The 25,642-nt window shown below is 38.7% G+C and overlaps 1 protein-coding gene across 2 annotated transcripts in view; it reads left to right on the forward strand.

Annotated features, from left to right (window-relative positions):
* Window positions 1–25,642, forward strand: part of LOC135128066 (transcription factor AP-4) — a 65,683-nt gene that overhangs the window by 7,464 nt on the left and 32,577 nt on the right. For both annotated transcript variants that reach the window (XM_064054885.1, XM_064054894.1), the window contains exon 2: window positions 10,451–10,619. In XM_064054885.1, the coding sequence (XP_063910955.1) occupies window positions 10,451–10,619 (169 nt within the window). The remainder of the gene's footprint in view (window positions 1–10,450; window positions 10,620–25,642) is intronic.

Below are 25,642 nucleotides of genomic sequence, written 5' to 3' on the forward strand. Positions count from 1 at the left end.
TTCGGAGTAGTGCATATGGTTCCAGAAACGTCTAATAGCTACTTTCAGTTTTACTGAAGTATTTGGTCTATCAGTTAACTCATATTCAGTTTTTGGTTTTTCCTGTGAGCAATGAAGCGAGGACTCAGTTTCTCGCTGTATTTGTCTTACACCTGAACCAACTTGTCCTTTTTTAGCTTACGCTTTCCATACAGCATGTTGCAATTCGAAAAATTCAGTATGTAAAGTGGCTCTCATAGACGAACCGGTTTTATCTCCTCCTCATTGATTTTATTTAAAGCTAGATCTGATGCCAATGACACTAATGTATTTTTTTTCAATGAACACTTGTAGTAATTAACGAGAGAATTAAAAGCTAGATATGTAGATTAGAAAGCAGAGGGCGTTTAAATGGTATGGACTTTTTCGAACTACAGCGTGTTCTCACACCCACAATCGTCATTTTTTGTTTGTGGGAACGAAAGAAAAATACAGTCAATTCCCGAAACGCAGTGAACTGGTCGTGTTTTACGAGGTTAAAGTTAACCTCAGGTAGTTTTGGAGTAGTAGTACATCATGCACCGGTGGACTGATTCCTATTATTCATGACAGTTCCAAAGACCAAGGGTGTTATTTTCGCATTTGTAAAGAACTGGAGCTCAAGCTGCAACTTTAAACTTGTTGGGGGGGTCGTGCAGAGTTCTTTGTTGCATTTTGTGAAGGCTAAGTTTCTATAGGTTGTCCGGTTTGTATTGTGAGAAAATGAAGAGATTGATTTAGAGTAGTTGTTTCTCTTTTTTTCTTTCGTCTACTATTCTTCTCATCCCGCATTATCATTAGGTAAGGTGAAATGGTTCGGTATAAGGAAAAGGGGAAGTTTGTTGTGCAGGCACAGCCAGGTGCGATGTTATCGCTGTAAGGAAACGGAAGGCTGTTTATAAAGGCATTAAAAGGGGCCCAGCTCCAACAATAGTCGCTATTATGCAATCTTCGGTAAACAGCCAGATGAAAATTGCTTCGTCATCATTTGATAAGTAAACGATCGGGATGTTCGCGCAAGGGCGCTCATTATTGTTATACACAAAGTGTGTAATCAATTTGTTTCTGTTTTTACACCTATAATTCGATCAATTCCGGCGTCTTTGTGCTAGTTTGTTGCAGCGATATTGCTATCATTTATTTTCTAGAAAACAATAGAGTTAGTCGTTGATTTTTGCGGGGGACGTTGCCTCTTGTTCTCTTTCTCCGTTATAAGAAAACAACAAAAGAGATACTAGCCTCACTGTAAATTCCTTAGAAAACGCTTTATCGGAGCATGAATCGTTCACCTTACAGTTATCGATAATCTCAGCTGTTGCTGTTTATAAATAATAGCTATCTGTGTCGGTTACGAGCTCGCATAAGCGACCTCCGTACTATTATGTAACCTTTTTTTTACCTACTTCTAAAGTTTGAAATGATTGACAGGAGAATTAGGGACAAGGTACCATGCCGAACCACCTTTAATATCATGTAGTGTGTTCGCCTACCACTGCATTGTTGTGTTCTATTCTTATTTCGTAACCACTCGCCAATTATCGCGAATGGTGCATGATTATTGAAGGCACCCAAATTTATCGTAACACAAATTCCTATAATTCTCTTATCAACGTGATTGCGTCACTCGACCTGATTATAGACATAAAAACATTTAACTTGCATTAGAGGAAAAATTAAGTGGAGTACATAAAACGTGAATGGTCGGTTTTATATATAGGTATGTCTCCGACTCGAACAAACTGGACTCCGGTGGCCATTTATGGTAGTTGTTTTTACCAATTTCGTTTATGATAACCGTCGAGAGAATGTTGCTTTTAAAAGGAAAGTTTGATCGCTTACTGCATAGCGTCCTAATTCGACGTTTATTAGAACAGGCGTAAATCGCAGTTGCTGAGACCACATAGGTACGTTACACCTTTGACGTATTAAAATTATTTTTCTTAGTACTGCAGAGAAAGTAGCCGTTGAATTGAAAAATATATACAAGTCGGTAATTTCGGGACTGGTTCTCTGCTGTGATAACCACACTGGGTGATCGCATGCCTTCTAAAAGAATTCGGCCTATTAAAGAACCATTTGTTTAAGACGAGTGTCGATGAGTAAGCACATGGGAAATGTCAGGACGCAAGAGGGACTGCTGGCAGGAATTCAATTCAAGTCTTGTTCGGTACGGTAGAAAGGCATATGCAGATGTTTCGAATTCTTGGTCGGTTATTAAGTGCATATTAATAAGCAGCTCTGCGAAATCCTTGGGCCGTAATTATACCAAGACAAATAAAAATACCGCCGCATTCTTCGAGTCGGCTCGTAGAATGATCCACGGTGCATGTAACCAGCAGAGAGAAAGAATAAAAAAAAGCTCCGTGTTCATTTTATTGTTGTTGGAGTGCGGACGTAATACGTTTTGCAAGGCCGCCGAAGGTGATTTCCACACTACACAATAATTTATTTATTTTTATACATGTGTACTTCGAAAGAATGCGCTGTGATTCATCGCGGATAGATCGCATGTTTATTATCATTGTTCCATAATGAAGTATTTACAATGTTAAATAATGGACGGTTGTGCTCGCGAGAGTACGTGTCATCCACTGGTACGAGTGCATGTGGCGCCACCATAAATAGTACTATTGTTTTGATTTTTAACACAAGTAGTTAGTTAAAAATAGCGTCTCAGATATATGTATATTTGTTTTAAATAGTGTTCCTCGTATCCCATTGGTCGTAGTATCAAACGTTATGAAACATTAAAATACGTGTTTAATTTAAAGTTGCGCACAACCCTTGTGGTTGTCGGTGTTATATATAATCACGTTTTTCTTGGCCAAATAATACACAATTTCTTTAAAAGTGAGGAAAACAAACCAAATCGATACGAGCCCGACGTACGACGCAATAAAGAGGCACAATGGGCATGTCCTAGTTAAATGGAGCGCACAGTGCGAGTGGGTATATCGGTGGGCGTCATAAGGGGGTCACGACGCCACAGGGACGCACGTCGGCGTCGTTTCCAATTGCCGTTCCCGCGTTTCAGCCACGGTTCTCGCACCTGTCCTGATTTTCTGCCCACCTTGGAAGCGTTGCTTGAGGATGAAGTCGGACTCGGTTATAGAGCCAGACTCCGGTATTTACGGCCACTATGCCAGGTCATAAAACTATATAATTGCACTGAATATTAAAAATTGGCGATCCTTTTTTCCTCGTTTTTTGCCAGATCATTGTACACGTGTGGGAGTAAAAATCTTGTCTTCATAAATTTCAAAACAAAGTCTGTCTTGTCAACATGTCCACAGGGTGGATGTAGAACATATCGTCGTCGTAATTTTACATTGTTTCGTGAAAGTAACTTTCAAGTTAACTTTTAAATGACGTATGGGCTGCAATTTTAATTTTATCTCTTCTAACCAAAAGTAGCTAAAAAAGAAGTTGAGCGTGTTTTACAAAGATACTGGTTATGATTTATTATATGTTGACGGTTTAGGCACGCCATATGAGATTAAGGCCTAAGGAAGTCGCACAAAGGAGACCGTGCCCTGTGAAAAGGTGCAAACTAGTCCTGTTTCCTTTTGGTTCTGGGATTTATTTTGAGGGACAGCTGGTAAGGGCACGCCGGCAAGACGTGCAAAAACGCCAATACAAAGTGACTGCTATCAATGTCAGAATACGGGTTTTCAGTGTTTTTTACCGTGTTTTGCTTATCTTTGTTTTTTGTAATTATTATTTATTAATATTATTTATATGTAGTTTAACTATCCTTTCACTTGTGGTTCGTAATTTTATGTGTTTTTAAAAAACCGTTGAGGTGACACATTTGTTTATTAAAAAAGTATACAGGGTTATTATAAATGTAAATGTAAGAAAGGAACATTTATAATAACCCTGTATTATTAAGATGTAAAAATCAAAGATTAATTTGTAATTTCTATACCGATTGATGTAATACAGTTGACCGCAGTTAGAACTTTAGGCGGAGGATAAAATCTTATATATTCAGACAAAATGTGTATAAAATTCTCGAGTGGCAATAAAATAAGGCATAAAATTCACAAAGCCTTTATATGTGAATATAATAAAGGATCAAAACTGCTGTGTGTGACAAACTAAACGCATTCTTTCTCACTCATAAAGTCGTCTACATATAAGACAAGCAGCAAAAACATCTTGAAGTTGGCACTGAACGAGCAAGGTCCCTTTTTTTACTCTCTAGGCGTAAGCTAGCAATCGGATTCATCGGACGACTTGCCACTTTCATGTTTTCTCGACGTTTCATAACCCCAAGAGTACGAAAAAAACGTGGTTATTAGACGGGTACTCTCCTAAATTACTGGGATCGATCGTCCTCAAATTTTATGTGGTTAGGTCGTATAGTTGGTAAAACGCCATCCAGATTTCTGGAAAAAAAAATTGTTTAAATTATTCATTGTAGTAATTTTTCGATAATCAAATAATAATTGCACTTTTAACTACCGAGTTATAAAATTTGAAAACAATTTCAAATAATTTGATGACGTTCCCTCAAAGTTTTTTAGTAAACGCCATTTAAATCTTATAAAATAATACTTCTATAATTATGGTTTATGAATCCGCCTTGGCATCCAGATTTTGAAAAAAATCCAAATTGCATCATACTTTTTATACTTATATAATAAGCACTGACGTATTGTGAACTCTATGGCATTACTAAAAATGTTAAATTACCCAAATGAAGACGCTGGTTCGATGGATTCATGAGTCATAATTTTTTTTTGCTGATAAAATCAAGAACGCCTCATCCCATTTTTTCGAAAATTTGATAATACAGTGATGTTGACCCGCCTATATTTAATAATATTAAAATAAGAATTATAATAACAGCTATTTACCTTCCGCTTATTCTCGTCAAGCAGCTTGATACGATCAACGAACTTTTGTCAAACATTTTAAATTTGCCATTTTGAACTAACCGACTTTAATGGTGCAAAATTCCCCGACTATTTTTGTTTTTATTACCAATAAAACTCGTACTTTTACCTACTAATAATAAGTAACAAATTATGTGAACACAACAGTTTGTAAAATAATAAGCATAGTATTTGTGTGATGTTTAAGTGGCGCTTACACAGGCGTATAGAATGTCCAGCCAGAGATGGATATTGAGAGGTAAGCTTGATATATTTTTAGACATACAGCAAGAAGGTTGATTTTTAAAAATTCGACAACATTTACAAGAAAATATTTTGAGAAAAATTAAAAAAAAAAGGAGAAGCCCTATATATTTTTAGAAATTCTAAATGGCTTCTTCGGCCCTATAATCATATTCATTATTAATATTCTGATGCAATGTTGCCACGTTATTCCACTTTTATTGAATTTTATAGCAATGCAAAGGTTCATGGAAAATCGTACCAGTGTTATTTTTAAAATACAGCAACATAGATGTTAAAAATAATCCTGTTGCGATTTTTTTTTTAAATTGCTAAAAAATTTTAAATCAAAGAAAAAGCCAATCAGACTGTGTAAAAATAAAAATATATAGTGTTACTCAAAGAACCGCACAACTTTCGTTTTTGGCTTCTTATTTTTACCAATTAATGCGATATCGACGAACGTGCGCTTAGTGACTCACCCTGTGTATATTTGTTAATTTAAATTTGGTGGTTATTAAAATTATGATGTCCATTGGAGGGTTAAGTATAACCTTTTACTTTACATAATTTGAATATAGCCGAGGACTCCGACCATGGGAATCTTATAATGACTTGTTTCCTCCACTACTTTAGCTTTCTGTATGAGCAAAATTCTAGCGATAAGTTGAAACTCGAACTCCGAAGAGTCACAACAATAATATTTACAGCAGTTGTTTAGTAAGAGATTGACTCATCATCACGTGATGTATTAGCTCCTCTTCGTACTACGACCCATATATCTCCCAAATTCTGTCAATTACACATATGGTGTTCACCAACGTGCCTTCGATCGATCACATTCCTCCTGCCTCAGTAGCCACAATTAAAAAAAATCGTCTCGAAAAGCCCCCGCATTCTGTGGCACCGCTGCTCGTTTTAATAGTGTCAGTGTGGGCGTCAGCCGTCCCACCCCATCCAGCGTGAGCAGTCTGACTCCGGGGGATCACCGAACACAACATGGGCGTTTTGTGAGCGTGTTGTTTGCCGTCTGCCGTGCTAATCTTCGGCGGTACTGCATTAAAGTAGACCTTGAGCTAATTTTAGACGACGCGTCGCTTCGTAATATGATCGAGCGTTGGCGGAGCGACGCCCGCACGACGGCTGACTAAGTTGGTGCTTATTTGTATGACTTCAGTCTAGACTGCCAATGGATAGACCCCGCCGTTTCAAAATGAAATATACGTCTTCGCATGCGAATTAATCATCCTTCTTATCGGTGTCAGCTGGTACGTTCGTTGCAACGATTACGTACTAGCCATTTCTCAAATGCGATGTGTGTTTGCCACTAATTTTCTAATCGTGCCTGATACGTCAAACGAATTTACGATGTCATTAGCCCAGTAATGGCTGCATGTGGCATTTGAGGCCTTGTCGGATTAGAAAGTTCGTTTTTGATGTACGACCCTTGTAATTTTATGGCGTGGCGTGCAATGTGGGAAGTCGGTGGATGCGATATAAATATACCTTTAATCAGCTGATCGGGGCTACGCCACGCCACTTTTTTTTTACTTCCAAACAACCAGCAGGGGAATCGAGACATTCCTTCGGAGATGTAGTTTAGACGATTTCGTAACCCACTAGTATCAATAAATTCGAACTACATCTATATGCAAATAAAAAGTATTAATACAAATTTGGGCTTAATTAACTCTTTGGTTTGACTGTTGTTGCTGGGCTGGAATGAAAAAGAAATGGCGCCGGTCGGGTCTCAATATGAATCAATGGTGAAGTAGCGACTTATGAGTCACGAAAAAACTAGTTGTTTTATTGTTTACAATAAATGTGTTTCATAACTCTGAAAAAAGATGAAGAAACTGATTGCATGGTATTATTTTTGCAACAATAATAATAATAATCATACTATAAATTGATCAAAACATCCTCTATAACCCTAAATTACAAAATTATTTTATTCGTGAAAACATATTAAATACAAGTGTAAAATATTGATAATTTGCGTAGCTAACACAAGCCGCCATTTTATAATAACGTTGATTATAATGAACTTCGACCGGCACCATTTCTTGCCCATTTGACCGTAGCAAGAAGTAAATTATCCCCAGTTGTCCATGCACAGAGTTGGAATATAATAAAGTAGAGATTATAAGCAAAACTTAGTTTATATCCCGAAGTACAAAAACATTTTGTCATAGAATCAGTGGCAATCTACATTTGTTAAATATTACATGGAAATATTTTCTATCAATTTTTAAACATATCCGTTGGTTTTAAAAAATACGTCATTTTAAAGCTAGACAGTTTTGAATTCAAAAATGGTGACTGAAGACTTGACCAACTACAATTTGGTGACGTCATGTCCAAATTTTGCTAGATAATTCATACTTATATTTTATAATATAAACAAAATTTGACGTTTTTCACATAAAATACCATACCTGAGAAATCTTGCAAATGCCTTTAGGTAAATCCAAACTTATTTGTTTATCCTTTCCAAAAACTTGATGACGTCATCTCAAAATTTTACAATATAAATCCCATCTAAAGTGTGGAAATTCTTACGCGTGTGTGGTCTTGGAAAAGATTCAAAGTTGTACAACGAAAGTGTACAATTTATCTTAGAAATAACTAAACTAATTCGTTTGAATTTTAGCACATGTTTGTTGAGGTTATCAACCTGATTATTTGTGCATTCCTACAAAAATTATGGTGGCGTCATCTCAAAAGTTTGCTGAGTAAATCTAATTTAAATGCGTAAAGTAATATACGTGTAGTTTATTAATTCGTTAACATATTTTACTTCCCGAGCGCAGCTAAAAAAGTGCGTATAGGGTTCATCCGACGCTTTCATGTTTTTTCAATGTTTGATGACCTTTGAGTACGAAAAAGTAGAAAACTAAAACGCTAATCAAAATTCGTGTAATCGTCCCCACTAAACAATTTGATGACGTTATCTCAAAATTTTGCTTAGACATTCCAGGTAAAGTTATACATAACATATTTTAACATACTCCTTTACTTGTGGTTTAGGAATTTTGCCCTGATTTTACATATTTACATATTGTTAATTGTGTCGTATTTAATATTTAAATTTTCTTTTTTAAATCATATCAAATTTTTATTTTTTGTAAATTTTCGAACTTGACTTTTTTTCAAAATTTGAGGTAAAATCGGTATGATGTATTTTACTTTGACTTTTATTTTCATATGACGAGAGCTTTGCGAATTAATTGTTCTTTTTTTACTTTATATAAAAAAAGATAGAATACACAATGATACTTATTGTACATATTTATATTTTTAATATTAAGGAAATCTCGTTTTTTCATTATTTACAGAATGTTAAAAATATTTTTAGCATTCAAAGAATTAGGCAAGTTGTCAGATAAGCAGAAACAATCGGAAATTATGACCGTTGGCCGTCGCTGCTTCCTGTTCTGAGTTTATGGTTTTTTCTAAAAATGCGTTTGTATCCGTATCTTGATTAAATCAAGAATGGCTCTCCCAATATTCCAGAAAATTTGGGAATATAGAACTGTTACTGTTAGTCTTATACTCCACCTGCCCAAATTGATGTAATGTCCTTGCTAGAATGTTGATGACGTCACTAGAAAGTTTTGGAATGGAAACATTCAATTGAAGCATGCGAATAGCTGACCTACCTTTAGTACACACATATCTTTATTTTAACTTATAAGGGTTCTCGAAAAAATATGTAAAAGTAGGTCTGCCATTTCCATGTAAATGGAAAAACGCAAACCAAAATTTCACTGTCCACCTAAGTAATTCCAATTTTAAATCTGCAAAGTAACTATTAAATCTACTTCAATGTTTGTTTACCCTACGTAGGTACGTTTTTGGAAAAAAATAAAAAGTGTACAACAGAATTTTACTATTTATCTTAAAAAATTCAAAACTGTCTGTTTTGAATTTTTGCACAACAACCTTAAGGTTGTTGCGAACATAATAAATCACTACTTAGGATTTATCTATTCATCCCTTCCAAAACCTAGATGACGTCAATTCAAAATTTTATATAGTAAATGACACATTACTGTGGTTTAAATTTGGATCAAAATTTTTAGAATTTTTCATAAAATATGTTACCTAAAAACATTAATTTGGTGTAATGTTTCAAGACGTTGTCATGCTCTTATTTTATGTGAAATGCGCATTAATTTACTTACACATGAATGCGTCATGAGCGACACTCAATTGCGGGGAAGTTCTCAGGCTGAAGGTACACGTCAAAATTACTTAACATCAAAAACGACATACATCTATATTATGGCATAATTGAATTGAATATACTCTGTCGTAATAAATTGTGCCAACGGCCCAGAAATGGATTCTATTTTAGCTATAATATTTTATTACACATTTACCGGTATAGCTTTCGAGAGCTATTGTCGTAACGATCCTAATGAAACGTATCATGTAAGCAGATATATTTTATTTATTTTCCGTACGACATTGTCCACTCCAATCGCCCAACTCAGTAATACTAGAAATATCATTGCCACGTCGGTCTTCTACTATCGTAATGGTGAATTCCTATCGGAAACGTCGTACTTTTTCCGTTTCATTCAATCACGTTTTGTCCTTACACAAAATCGTCACGATATCCTCTCATTTGTCACGCAGAGTTCGATCGATTTGTAATGGCATAATTTTTGTTTGTTTATCACACGAACTACGTAGTCGTATGCACTGGTTAGGAATTTTACTTTTGTGTTACTCTTGACAACCCAGATATCGATTCGTGGCGTGTTTCATGTTATACCTGTCAAAAGAGCATACAGGCGGCCATTTTTTACGGCACGTGTGTTCCGTAATTAGCACCGTTTGCGTAGCGTTAGTCGTAAAAGATTCACATTTGGTGGATGCGCCGGTAAAAAAGTTCGAATGCGGTGCAAAAACCTGTAATAACCCCTAACCTAGAAAGTTCCACTCGTAGTTTTCGGTATAATGAAGGATATCATAATAATAGAGAGTTATTTATTAATGTTTCAAGAAGGACGTCGTCAGTTGTTCCAATTCTAAACCTTCTGAAAATTGTATGAGAGAATTCGAGCAGGTGGCATTGTACACAAAGATTTTTCGTTTAGAAAGGGAGAGTTCACGGAATGGAAATAGTTGTCTTTTGTAATTGGGTCAATTTATTATTAATTAGGTCCGTCTATTACTCTCCAAGTCGTTGATTCGGGCCACGCTTGGAGGGCTATATGTCTAATGCTAATTAACATGAACAAACGATTTTGATTTATTAGCCATGGGACGTTTTAATTTAATCGCTGAATTGTTTACAGTCGAATAAACAAAGGCGGTGAACCACCCACGGCGACGATGGAGGCAGAAAAGAGAATCCGAAGAGAAATCGCCAACAGCAACGAAAGGCGGAGGATGCAGAGCATAAATAATGGTTTTCAATCACTCAGATCCTTGTTGCCGCATCACGAGGGAGAAAAATTAAGCAAGGTAGGGGTCGCTCTCGTCTACGTCTTTCGCGAAAATTCATTTTCGTGCCAATCACCTGCGTTGTTTCGAAATTTGCGCTTAATGACCCGGAAAAAATCATTCTCTTTTGTTGCCGTCATGCAACATTATTATATTCTACATGCATACTTTTTTATATGTGTATCTATTTATGTCGGTTGCGATGATGCGATCTGACAAAAAGGAAATACAACAGGAAGCTCGGTTGACGCTATCGTCACTACAAAGTATCTAAACATCGCGTTTTTGCCGCGATTTTTCGTGGGAATTCTTTGTGGTGAAACTTTTCGTGTGTGAGAACAACCGACTTGTTTTGCTATGGCTCCGTCCAATTATTTTTCTCGCTGCGCATCAGCTGATCAGAAAGTGTAAAAATAGGCGATCATATGATTGCGAGTCTGTTGTACTGCTGGAATTACGGCCGTCACTGTCTAGACGTGGTTATTTTTGGACGACTGTTAGACCATCCACTAAATAATATATACACACCGCTGGGTATACGAACGTTTTTTTAATCAACTGAAATAGCCGCCTCATCGATCGTCTACTAGACAATTATTTCAAAAACACAAGTGGCCTTCGGATGTTCCCACAAATGATAACAGGTGGCAGACTAATTAATAAACAATTAAGGTTGAAGCGACCGGGTGAGGAAGGGTATGGCACACGACGTGGACGTCCGTCAACCTTCCTAAGGAGATTTGTGACTTTTTGACCAAAGTCATCTAAAACTTTTTCATTACGTGACCATTCATAAATCGCAGATACCAAGGTTCTTTCCCCCATCAGACCAAATTGACAATCGCAAAAGAGAAAATTTCTTCCTTGAGCTTCCATCGCCACCAGCCTTAGTTAGCGTCCTTTGTTTGGGCCTGCTTGAGGTTGCGTGTTGTAGTAGATCTGGTCAACGTCTTCGACTGCTTCTGAGGTAACCAAGTAACGCCTGTGCTTCTGCTGGTGCTGCATGAAGGTCACTGCCCAGAAAACATGAAGTCCAATACAAACAAGTTTAAAGAGCCGACGAAATCACAAAGCACGGCCACCAGCTGATTGTATGTATGCTTCGCTTCACGGATGTTGCTCATCGTGCCGGACGCACATTGTACGCTGCTGGTAGTTTAAATGTCCCGGACATTTAAATCCAACTGCGTTGTGTTAGTACCACACTCATTTCCGGAAAGAGGCGTACGCAACCTCTCACTGTGTTTGCAGAACAAATTCGCAAGGAATTTGCCGAGTACGCTCCATGGAATGCATTGGTAACGGAAGAACAGAAAAAATTACGGCTGAAGCTTATTTACCGTTACGATTGGAAAAGAAAGTGTGTGGTAATAGTTTTATTTTGTGGAAGTTATTGTACTCGCTTCGACGGAACTAGCTATAGTACATTTAGTATTCTATTGTTAGCTGGGAGACATATTTACGACCTGAAATTAAGAATTGCTCATGTCCATGACCTATTCAAAGAAGGTGTTGTAAAAGCACCTTATCACAACAATAGAATGTTTGCAGACGGTGTAATTAACTGTCTGAATTTTAGGAAGTGAATTAGTTCTGCTGAGAATACAAGCAACTTACAGTTTTAAAGATCCTTTGGAACGTTTGAAAGAGCTCATTTTCAAAGATTAGCTTAGAGAGACATTGAACTGGCAGGTTGCTAATCTTGATCTTTTCGACCTAAAAAGTAGGCATATCATACGAATATAGTTGAGTTAAAGATATAGTGCGATCAATTTTACGAGTCGCAGTGGGACTCGCACTACATGTTTGATCGAACTTTAAGGTCCAAAGTCTTCTACGCTTTCCCAAGATATCAATATTGAGTGAGGATTGGAAATCATTGCGTCATATATGGCTTAATTAAATTCCATACGATAGCATCTCAGTTATAAGTTACGAATACGAATTTACACCGTATTTGAGAGATTAGTTGTGTGAAAACTACACTTTATAAACACGTGTAGGTAAACGTAAATGAGACGTTCTAAATACCCCGAAAAGAACCAGCTGCCGACCATTTGGGTATTGATTATTATATCAAGTCTCGGTATAAGTATACTTTTGCGCCTACTTCCACGCCCCGGAAAAAATTCAGGTAAAAAGCCGAGTAGTTCGTAAAAGCCGGGTATCGATTATTCTTTTGATATTTTGTGTGCACGCCTCATTAATTCCGTCGTCGTTCCGACACGTGTAAAACAGCGATGTCCTTTAACCGATGTGTTGTATCGAAAAATTGATTTTCAGGGCGTAGATCGTTATTCTCGGAGTTCTGCGGTCGCCAGACTGTCAGAAACTGGGTCAGGGTATTTTAATACAGTCTGGCCGCCTTTATCTGCTGGTGAAGCCTATTATAAATGTGTCTGCGAGACAAGGCAATGTGTACCGTATGCAGATAATACGTGGTCCGCAATGGCGGGTTATCTCGTGAGTGGTGTTGAAGTTTCCGTCAGCCTACTGTCCTTTCAAATCCGAAAAAAAATCCACGAAACGAGGGACGAGAATCGCGTGGTTCGCTGTGAAATGACATCGATTTCGTACTTTACTCGAAATAATGTGACGACCCTGGCTGGCATGCAACTGCGTTCACCACGTGAATGACGGCTAGCCTTGGGAAAATCCAATTAATTGATCTGTTGCTGTAAAAGTTACATTTTGAATTTACCAAGGCATGAATGAAATCGCACAAAGCCTATTTTATCTGGTAGTTCAGTGCTATGTGGTTTTGTTTGCTATTGTGGCGACCAACCATCGGAATCGAAACGGGGAAAGGGAAGGTCGAATTCGGAGCACGTCTGAGAAGTTAGATAGTTGTAATCTTGTTTGACGAAGGAATCCCATATTGCATATAGAGAATTATCGTAAATCGGAACCTAATGTCGAATTGTTTGTTTATGCGCGACTGAATACGATAATACGACCGGTACGAGTCTGCGATAGGTGCGTACGATGTACATTACGGTAGGTCGAGAATGAATGAACTCCATTTAGGTTAGACGTAGACGACCACGTTGGATAGTGAATGGTCTCATGATCGTCTCATATTTAAGCTGAATCTCCAAATGTACCGGTGATCCACCTTCTGCGCTCGGAGAATAAAGACCCGGACCTTCAGCAAAGAGTTTTGAATTGGGCCGTCACATACGATCACTTTTTCGGAATTTCCTTTACAAATCAAAGTCGGTCAACAAGTAGAGGAAGCAGATATCAATATAGTTATTTGTAACGGACAACCATTCTATTACTCACACGATAAACAAAAATTTTGCTCACTTGGTTACCTTGATAGGTACAATCATGTCTTGGTTCGATAGATCCGCAAAAATGGATTCTTTTTCTATTTAAATTTTACTGCTCGCCATAGCGGTTCTTTTAGAAGATATAAATGGAACCAAGCGGATGCATAGAGGGGCTAGCGTTTGACGGTTTGTTGGAATGACTCACTGCATGTAGACAGCCTTCACTAGGCCTTCTACATCCAGACATCGCCTTGTTTAGATTGAACGCCCACTTTATTCTCAGCTGTTGCTATATATGCGCTCCGACTGCTCATTTTGAGCGGCTAGTTTTCCGAAGAATTCAATGGTGACTGTTACTAGGATATAATACCTGTGGTGTATTTTAGAGCGGTCGGTCAAGTAAATGGTCTGTGCATTTTATAGAATTGACAGGAATAATGCGAGAATTGAAAAGTGAAAGGTAATTAAAAGAATGCAAAGAATTAATAACAGGACTGTTATATCTATCTAAAAAGTTTGCCATTGATCGAAGAAATCGCAACATGTAACTACTACCCATGCTTGATCATTATCGTAATTTCTATTTAGGTTTTCTGTACCTTGACATATATTGAAGAATAATCACGTCTTAAAAAAAAACTAAATGTACGCTAATTAGGTGAACCAGTGTTGCCAAAAAATCGTTTTTTGTGCTTCGTTTAACTTGTTATAATGCCAATGTTGTTTAGACTGAGAGCCCAACAACATTTCATTGCAAGCACCGTACTTTTCTAAAGTGTAGTATTTTAGATGGAGGCCAATCGTAATATAGGACATTGTTTTTCTTTTTCAAAATCTTTTCCGAAGCAGAACTTTGAAAGTTTTATTTTGTAACCGTTCCTGCGTCCTGCTTCTCGTTGTAGCTGTATTCGTTAGTCGTTTCCCGCCAAAACCAATTCCGCTTGACAAGGTCAGTGTGGTTTTTTTGCGTCTGTATACCGCAGCCTTCAGAAACATTGGTTCCACGTCTTCGTCGTAAATACTGGCTTAGTACGTTTTATCAGCGCGACCTTTGTTTTTATCCGATTGTCGTTTATCTCTGTAACCTGTTGTCTGACACCGATGGTTGCCGCTTAATGTTCGGTCTGAATAATTCATTGAAGATTTTTGTGTATCCGAAAATAGGATTTGGTGGCTTGGCTCTAATCTAATTAGGTTTAGTTTTGAGCGGCGAGTATTTTTCGCAGGTGAGTGGGTTATGAAGATTCTCTCATTAGGAGAAGGTCTCGTTTGTTTCGTTCAGCCAGGCGAGACCTTCACGGTCTAGTCGCTCTTCTCGGGCTGGCAACGAAGAGGACCACGTTCTTCGGCCGTGGAAGCGGACTGTACTGTCTTTCGCACGCACCGCGTAAGACCATCAAGGTTTTCAACGTGGAGTTCATCAGCCTCGGTCTGCGGCTCGCCTTTGTCTTTGTTATATTTTTCAATTACGTTTGATTTAGTATTTGGCGTTCAGTAAACTAGGGCAGAACGGCGACAACAACCGATCGAATTTGATGTGAATCTGTAACGATGTCGGTCATTCATGGCTGGATGAATGAGACCCGATGTCGAGATCGTTTTTTGTTGACGACTTGTAATTAGCCGTCTGTTGTGCGAGAGTTGCAACCTATTTTGTCTTGACTGAGAAATGTCATCGTACTAGTACGTCGCAAAAGTGCAATTCCACTGCAAATTACTAGCAACGGATTGTATGCGCGCTCACCTTGCGCAATGCAGTTCCTATTGACTATACGATGCATTTATGTATGCAGTAGTACGCTGCATTTTACGCTACACCCGAGAGAGAGATAACTCGATAGTTGTGTCGATCCTGCTATATGCCGCCGTCTCTGTCCCTTTTGTGGGCTTCCAACTGGCTTGTGACGTCACGTCTGGCTTGGACTCCCGCCAAAACCCAGAGGAAAACCAAGACTTCGGTAGATGTCGCAGAACATCGCGGACTTTATGACTATTGAGATGTATTGATGGAACGTAATAATGCCAGTCACCCTAATCGTGCTGTCTACGGGGTGTCGTTAATTGTTTGACTTTTTTTTTGAAGGTGAAGTGTAGGAAATCCCCTTGTCGCGATCTATATACAACATGTCTCCACTAGAATGTTATCATTCCGTCCTCGCTGATGCATTGATATGTAAAAGAATGTATCGAATGTTTGACGTCAGAGCAAGACGGTTGGTATGGCAACAGCGTCATCGATTACATCTCACTTCTCCCGTTAGCCCATTTCTGTCAGTCTGCTGTGTTGCACTCTAGTTTTCTACTTTTTACACATTTAGCAGCAATTAAGAATGCTAAATATCAAGCACCCTTCACCTTTTGACTTTTAGTTTCCTACCTCGCGATTAATAATTATTCAATTGACTCCAGTCGGGAGTTGCAACACCCACACAGAGCGCTAACACCTGGTCCGGTAGTACTATACGATGTAACGTTCTCACGGTTTGTCAATGATTATTTGTTCGGAATTCCACAACTGCAAGGCGTGGCATATCAGTCTCCCCTATGCTGATCTGTCCAAGTAGTGTTACATTATCGACAAGTCTTATCACATACATGCCTTTCGGTTGAATTGGCAATAACACAGCTGATTAAAATTCCTACCACAATTGATAATACAAAAAATAATCTTTTGCTATTGCTTTTAAAATAACGTGGCAATCGCAACCACGCTTAAAATGCATTGCAATAACATCGATCATTTGCAGCCGCCCACGTTGCAGTTCTAAATGTCATCTGGAAAATGTATTGAGTGTTCGAATCAATAATTTGCGACTTTGTTTCTTCCAGTTCGGAAATACGTGAAACAATTTTTAGAAGTCATTGGTAGTTTATGGGCAGTGTATTTTCTGTTTCCATTAAATTGATGTTTACAGTGGGTGTAATGTTTTTTCACGTCATTTCTGATGCTTCTAGGAATCGTTCCATGCAAATCGAAATGTTTTCAGTGTAGACGAAAAAGTTTTGTGGTGCTATGTGCAATAAAAGGATACAATACAAAATACACAAAAGGACCATTGGTGTTAAACTGCCACGCGCCGAGGATTTAGACACGTGTATAGTCAGCACTGATGATTTATGGTTCGGACTATAGGTTTTCAAGTTTTTTACTTTTAAAGGTTGTAAAATGTTTGCAGTGGGTGTAGTGGTTTTTCACGTCATTTCTGATTCAAAAAGCTTCTAGGAAACCGTTCCACGCAAATCGAACGCTTTCAATATGTATGAAAAAGTTTTGTGGTGCTATTATAATCAAGGGATACAATGGAAAAGGACCATTGCTGGCACGCGGGTAGACAAATGTTGTGATACGTCACTGAAAAGCGAAATTTCGTGTTTGAGTTAAAAAGTCTGATTATAGTGGTTCCATAATGGAATAGCATAGTCTGCTCTTTTCCCCAAATATAATATAGCGCACGTGCTGTCGGCGACGGCGGGATTTTCGGGTGTGGTCGTTTGTTCGCAGAGAGGCTCCACAGAGTCTGACATTCCCGCCACGTTCCGTTGCTATGGTTACACGCCTAATGCCTACACCCTTCGGAAAACCACCCTCGCGTCGCCCACCACCGACTCGACTGATAGGCGGCTGAGCCCCAACAACACGATGATACATAGCGTACGTACGTGTGTATCTCTACGTATATGACATAACTTAATTAGTACCACTCACCCAATTTTAGAGTCTGGATTTAGCGACAACCACCCAGCCGTTGCCTGGGGATCTAATATATTACAATAAATGTATCATTGCTTTCCACCCAGAACGTCTAGCCCATGAACAGCATTGTCTGAAATGAATTTCGCGGAATCGTCCGTCATCGGTTATCTATCTATACAGACGGTTTTTCCTTTTTCTAATTGGAAAAGTTCTTGCAAAGAATCGAGCTATTTATAGACGCACGAGCGGCGTTAGAGTGTGAAATATCGTTGTGAGGTTTAAAGCGTGTTAAAACCGAAGTCCCCCTGACCCAGACGGTGTGCCAGTAGCGCGAAATTGTTGCGATGGCTTGTCGATGAATTTCAGGCCAGCCAGCCAGGCCGCCGTATGACCTTTAACGCCACCCCGTCCAGATCGATAGAGGCAGTCGGGGCGGCGTCCAAGGCCGATCGCACTTTGCGTCGCCACGATTCCAACTTCACCCCTCTGTTCAAGGGCAGCCAACGCCGGGACGCTACCCTTTTTACCCCCGCATCCATGCCAATGCGTCATCGGCTGCCTTTTAATCAGCCCGGGGACCGAATTTTTATCCGTGTCATCAGAGATGGAAATTCGGTCCGGTTTTTTTCGTTTTGCGTTATTTTCGAAAACTGACCCAAATAGCATAGTTTTCAACGGTCAGCCTTAATTCAGGTGAGTGGTAGGAAGTGACAGAAACAAACGACTGAATTACGGCACAGTCCAGATGAGGCAGACTGTGTTAATGTGATAATTAATGGTCGAATGGCTGCGGTTATTTCTGTATTTTGCTGCAAGATTGGGGATTGGATAGGTTCTGAAACGTGGGGGTATTAAGGAGAAAAGAGTTCGTCCACTTTTTTAATTGTTTTTAGACATTTTTGGGCGACATGTAGTTGTAGTTGGGGTTTCTGCTTTCTTATTCTTTGTTTAATGTCAAGGTACAGTTAAGATTTGAGTAGCAGTAGAATGAGTCGATCAAAATTATTCACACCCCATGATCATGCTTTACTCGCATGAGCGAGACTAACACTTGTTATGCGGGAAAGGCGTTGTTTGTCACCTTAAAAGCAAAATCTAAGTAACTTCGGAAGTAACGACGTTTCCGCTAATGTATTAGTTGATCCAAGTTCCTTTCCTCTGTGATGTGCTTAATGCGTGCCCGGAATAAGCTCCTGCATCCTGTATTCGAATGCACTTTGACCTTTTTAGCTCGTACCACCAGAATTACACGACTCTGATCCGGATGACTAAGACTTTTATTTGATGGGAGTCGTTGTATCCATGTGTACACATGAAATGTGTTAAAACTAGTATACAGATTTAATCTTTAAAATGACATTGACTTTTTTGACCCATTTTATTAATAGAAATTTCATTCAGGTTGTTAGCAATAATAAATATTAATATATTATGGTGCTTTGCCATTCTCGCAAGAGAAAATGTGATTGTTTATTCCAAGTGCGGAAAGTTGTATCGATTTATTGGAATGTTATCATCGAAGAGGGGTCATGGAAAGATGGAGTAATTAAATGTCATTCCTTCGTAATGTGTGGCAAGTCGTTTATTTTCGTACGAGCAGAAGCCGATTTTTACCTTTTATGGCGTTGCGTTTTTATGAAGTGTGCGGTAGTTAGTTTTAGGTTTTTTTTTTGTGCAGAGAATGATTTTCAACATCTGATGGATGATCATATTCGCCGTCGTTTTTCGACAAGGGCGACGCAGATAAAGATGCCTAGTGGCATTACGTCTTTGTCGTTTTAGTGGAACGATCGATACCCACGCTTCAGCGTGACCAGCCCTGAACCCGCCGCGTTCTCGACGGCAGTCCTCGTTATTTCCTCTTTCGCCTTTTGTTCCTACTTCTTCCGGGTGCACTAAGAAAGCGTTCCGATTATTCGTTCGTCGCCGACTTTCACCATTATCGACAACACCGAACCAGATCTTGCCGACCGTACCGAATTTCCAAGCCCCTTTTTGCTCGCGCAGTTCCTGCTGCGGTAAACCTGAAAACTGTCCCGGTAATCCACGTCCGAATTCCGAAACTGGCGGCTCCTCTCCCACGCCGGTCTGCCTGCGTTCGCAAACCCCTCGACCGTCTTGTTGTGAGGAGACCTCGGCAACTCGTTGCAGGACGACATTCTTGAGATGCGCTTGGTTTGTGTTTCCTTTGGCCAAGGTTACGATATCTGATGCGTCCGCTAGTTGCTACGGCAACGGCCGTGCTCTGGCATTCCTGACATCTTACAACTCCTTTTACTCCATCAATCCGTTCACCAAATGAGCCTTTCTAGTGTACAGGAGCAAATGGGCACGTTCTATAGCACCTTTGAAGTGCTAATAGCCTGAGCAGATTAGTGGCGAGACAAGTGTTGTCCAGTTGAAATTGGCCTTCGGTGGGTCGTACCCTACCAATTTACACACGTTGTAAGTGTTTAGATAGGTCCTTTGGGGCCGCTGTTTGTTGACTTTTGCTTGCGAAGGGGTCCTTTGAATTGTTGATTGGAATTTCCCGGTTCAAATTGCTGTGTCGCTGGTTCCGTTTAGAGCGGTCTAGACGGGAATCTGGGTGTCGCTATAGCAAGATTAATTCCAGTTTGCGCACATGACCACGTTTATCTTACTCGTGGATTTGTTTTATGTTCATACAATGGGAACGGCTGCATTTTTTTATTAAAATCAGGTTAAGTGCAGTTTTCAGTCTGAAAAAAAAATGTATACAATGTCAGTTTAAAAACCGATAAATCTTCACCAAATTCAATACTCAAATATATAATTGAGTTTTATAAGAGTTGAGGAATGCAAAATCAACTTGTTAAGCGCGTTATATAGTTCAAGTTTTGTTATAATGAATATTGACAAAGGATTTCTGATCTGTTCTTAGAGAAAACATCCGAGTGGACGTGTGAATATGTGGTGAAAAATTATCACAAGTTGATTCAGTTTGACTTAAGTCAATTCTTCTGTATCTTTGTATCTGCTTAATTGCCACATCTACGAGTTTCTTAAATATGATTGATTTGCAAGCAAGAAGAAACATGGTTTAGCGTTCTGACGAAGGAAATATGTATGCCAAAATTTTTCTTGAATATTTCAGATAATGTACAAAGATGGAAAATATTGACCAATACAGTAAAAAAAAATTGGTCGTTATTTCGCCAGAACTTCCCTCGCTTCAGAAGTACAGGCCAACAAATAACTGCTTCTCTGAAAAATGATAAAATTTGATTTTTCCGAATTTTACTTTTTTGGAGTAAAAACAATATAGAAGGTTTAAAAAAAGACATTTGGGGTCCCCGAGAAGGTCACCTTTTTTAAAAAAGAACAGTTGCGACCTCCGAGAAGGTTATACATTTTTAAAAAAGACAGTTGGGACCCCCGAGAAGGTACCACATTAAAAAAAAGACATTTAGGGCCCCGAGAAGGTTTCACATTCTCAAAAAAATACCTACATTTGGGGCCCCCGAGAAGGTTTTACATTTTTAAAAAAGACAGTTGGGACCCCCGAGAAGGTTCCACATTAAGAAAAAAGACATTTGGCGTCCTCGAGAAAGTCTCACATTAAAAAAAAGACATTTAGGGCCCCGAGAAGGTTTCACATTCTCAAAAAAATACCTACCTTTGGGGCCCCCGAGAAGGTTTTACATTTCTAAAAAAGACTGTTGGGACCCCCGAGAAGGTTTCACGTTCTTAAAAAAAAAAAAAACAGACATTTGGCGTCCCCCAGAAGGTTTTATATTTTAAAAAAGGCAGTTGGGACCTCCAAGAAGGTTTCACATTTGTAGTAAAGACAGTTGGGACTCTCCAGAAAAGACATTTGGGGCCCCGAGAAGGTTTCACATAAAAAGGGCATTTGAGGCCCCCAGAAGGTTTTACATTTTTAAAAAAGACAGTTCGCACCCCCGAGAAGGTTTCACATTAAAAAGAGACATTTGGTGTTCCCGAGAAGGTGTTACATTTTAAAAAAGACAGTTGGGACCCCTGAGAAAGTTTCACATTAAAAAAAAAAAACATTTGGGGCCCCGAGAAGGGTTTCACATAGAAAAAGGACATTTGGCGCCCTTGAGATTTTACATTTTTAAAAAAGACAGTAGGGACCTCCGAGAAAATATATTCAAAAAAGACAGTTGGATCCCTCGAGAAGGTTTTACATTAAAAAAACAGACATTTGGGTCCCGGAGAAGGTTTTACATTTTTAAAAAAGACAGTTGGGACCACTGAGAAGATTTCACATTCTCAAAAAAAGACATTTGGCGCCCCCGCGATGATTTTACATTTTTAAATAAAGAGGTGCGTATTTTCACCTTTTCGAAAAAGTGGGGTAATTTCATGAATAAAAAATTTGTTGTGACGTCATAAACATTGATAATACACAATGCGAGAGAAAAAGAGAAAAAAAAACACGAAAGGTCAAGCTTGGAATCGAACGCGCAATGTCCAGTCCGCATTCCTGACTCGTAACTACTAGATCACGATCGGGATGCCTTACGCTAATGGTAAACTGTGTTGTTCTACCGTGCATTATGTTTTTGCAAAAATTTGAACCGTTAGGGAAAACCTCAAAGCGAATTCGTACACCACACTTGCAGGAGTATAATATTAAATCAAATAAACATAGAATTCTGTGAAATGATGTCATCAAATTGTCAAACAGACAGACAGACAGAAACGGCGGACTACTTTTTTCGTACTGTCGAAACGTCGAGAAAATATAAAAGTGGCCATTCATCCGATGGATAATAATATATGTATTTTACAAGAAAACTGAAAATTTTGACGTCGACCAGAAAAATGGAAAATATCTTCAGAATCATTAAAAAGCACACCATTTTTAACAATCGCAATGTAATAATAATAATAATAATGTACCTATCCAACCGACAAATTCTCCACAGTAGGATACAAAAATTACGTAAATATACACAATTGTAATCAGATAAACAGTGACTAATTGTATAAACATTTCTCACAATAGTGAGATTCGGGTTATTCCTACGGGCAGCTTCTGTAATCATATTCTTCGACACTATAAATGTGTGTAACACTTTATTTAACAAATTATTGTCACCGTTTTTACTACAGTTAAAGGAAGCGTGGTCCAAAATATCACAGGATTTATCACAAACATGGAACTTACTGTCATAAGTACGCTAGATTTTTTCTTATCACTGATCTGGGACCAATATGTTTCGGTTCAGTTTTTGTTCTTGAGCTAGTATTCTTCTTTATCTTCTTCTGAAGACTTCTCACTATCGATATGAGCCAAGAACGTATGCTTTTTATATAAGCGTCTGAAAGTATTTTTCGTCTTGATATCTTTAATAATCTCTGGCGTAAACCAACATGGAAAATTGGTACTATAGCGAACTTTAGCACTTGGAACAAATGTATCAAAGAGGTTATGCATCTTGCCAGTCAGATGATTGATTTCAATGATCTCATTCCCGTTTAAGTGGCTGAGTATAGAACATAGGTTTGACAAATCAGTTTTGGGAAAATTATATCGATGACAATTAATATTATGTATTTTCCTTGAATTAAACGGTACTTTACGAAATTTGAGTAAGTAGAAGGTGATTATCTTCTTTCACATAGATAAGTAGATTAGGTTTATCAAGTAGTACTACTTCTACTAATATGCGAATGACTTGTGACTTGATGTGATATCAGATCCGTACGAATAGCCTCTACGTCCATTGCTAGATCTGTAAACACTACATCGGTGGAAAATATTCAATATACTTCGACAATTGTTGCAAATTTTGTGATGGTTGACATGTATGTTAGTTTAAATGTCGTTGATTAATATTCCTTGTGATATTTCTTCTATTCCAAAGATCAAAATCAAAAACTCAGCAGACTAGTTTAATTGCCAGTTTAAACACCGTGAGAATTAGATCTTTCCTAGAAGCTCGTCTAGACTGATATCGATGGGATTTAGATATAAATTCGGTGAAAACTGTACAGTATGCGGAAACGGTAGGGAAAGGGCTGGACCACTAATTAATTGAAGGGGGAAACACAGCATCAATTCTACATGTGTGAATCGTGGTGAGTCTTTAGACAGCCATAACCCAGATTCTCCCCCCGTTGAATTAGAGTCATGACAATTACGATATTTAGAACATTTTCAAAATCCTGCTTCTAACTTCTAACCACTGCACTTTGCTATGGAACAACGTTCTCTTGTCAACCGACGTGACCAAACCGCAAATGTGCAACTATTATTAGGAAAGGTTCGTTTGGGCTTAACCGTTTCATAAAACCTTGATCTTACCATATTCTTAAAGAAATAAGTAAAAGTTTAAACAACGCCAGCTATTAATAATGCGGTTTTAATGCATACGTTCTTTGTTCTTTTTCTTGTAATGAAAATATGTAGCGTTTTTGTTGTAACAAAGTCGTTTCTGCGCGCCATATTGAACCGCGTGCTGGAATGCATTCTGCTAGCTCTTCTGCAGAGAATTTTCCGGTGCGCACCCAAGTTACGTTCCAGCGATTTAAAGACCCAACACTCGGTCACACGTTGCACGTAGTTACGTCACGCATTCCTAGCGCATTTTTTGAGTGCCGCTCTCCAGGTATCTCTTCTTTTTCCGTCGTTAATGGTGGAGGTGAACGAAGCGGCCATTTTGCGTGGTCTCGTATAGCGACAATTAGCTCTTCGTTATGTTTACCGTGGAAGACACCTGTGCAAAGAACGACGTTTCCTCATTTCGAGTTTCCTTGTCCGTTGTCCTTGATTCTCCGGAGCTATTGACCTATTCATAGACACAGCTAATAGAAATGCCAAGGCAGTTTTTTCGTCAATTCCACGGTGTGCGCAACGATTCTGTATTATTTTCAGTTAGAGTCAAGAATGCCATTCACCTGTTCGCTGTTTGCGTTTGGAGCGACGAAGTAGGTGGGATTTTGATTATCTAATCTAACGTAAATAGCATACATAATATTCGATAGTGGCGCCTGGAAAAAATTAAAGTCCAGATAACGTCAGTGTTTCCTAATTGTGGATTATATAGAGGAAAACATGTGTTTATGGTGTTTACAACAAATCGTAACCTAAATTAGACGTCTCGGTAGAAATGGTAGATCGCATGTCGCAACCACAACTCTAAACTTCACAATCGAGCCGAAAATAACATTCGTATGTTGCTCGAATGTAACGTGTTTTGCAACTACCGATCGTTGGAATCTAACTGGAACCGTTTAAAAAGCGACCGCGTTGTTGGAGAGGTTGCGGATTGGAAATATTTTTGATGTCATGTGATCCAGCAACTATTCCACACCATTTGCGATGTATTTTTAGCTGTATCATAGCAAAGGAATGCGTTTGTAGAGGGGTCACCATGGGATCGATAAACTTGGTAAGGAGACAAGAGAGGCCCCCTCTTGTTAGACGGTTCGCCGTAATTATGAGAGAATTTATGCGGCAGCAGCTTCACAAGCGGCGATTTTGCAGATGATAATCAGCTGTTTACTGCAATTACGCGACCGTGTCATCTAAAAATAAACGCGATAGCTTGTAGAGCAAACAAGCGGAACAATTAAGTCATGTAAACAGCAAACAGCTGATCTCATATCTGGCGACAACGTTTGCCAAATTTTACCTCACTTTTGCAAAAGGATTGTTTGGTTTGTGTTGACACGTAAGTGTGAGTCTATCCCGAGACGTAGAAGATGTCGCCAAACAACTCGGCAGTTCTCAAACGTGGAGCGGTGGAAGCGCGTTGCGCCGACGGGTGTCAACTTTTTCTAACTGCTGAATGAAAAGTGAGCGTAAAAGTATGTTTTTGGAGACTGAAGCGTAAGTACTCGAAACCGAACGGATACATAACATTGCAAATACCGTTATAGGAAAGAGTCGAGAACGTTCTAGTAACGGAACGCTCGAGAGGCGGTTTTCCACCAAAGAACCTTTTGAATAGTGTCTGCATTTTTACGTTCATTATGTTCTAGGATAGAAAAAAAAGAATGAAATGTTTGGTCTACATGTTCTTGTATAGTACAGTCGCCAGCCGAAGACTTTAAAAGGCGTTTGGTATAAATTTTGAGAGCAA

The sequence above is a fragment of the Zophobas morio genome, unplaced genomic scaffold, assembly GCF_036711695.1.
Source record: "Zophobas morio isolate AGI-343-1 ecotype UQ-CSIRO unplaced genomic scaffold, CSIRO_AGI_Zmor_V1 ptg000002l, whole genome shotgun sequence".
Taxonomy (NCBI): Eukaryota; Metazoa; Arthropoda; class Insecta; order Coleoptera; family Tenebrionidae; genus Zophobas; species Zophobas morio.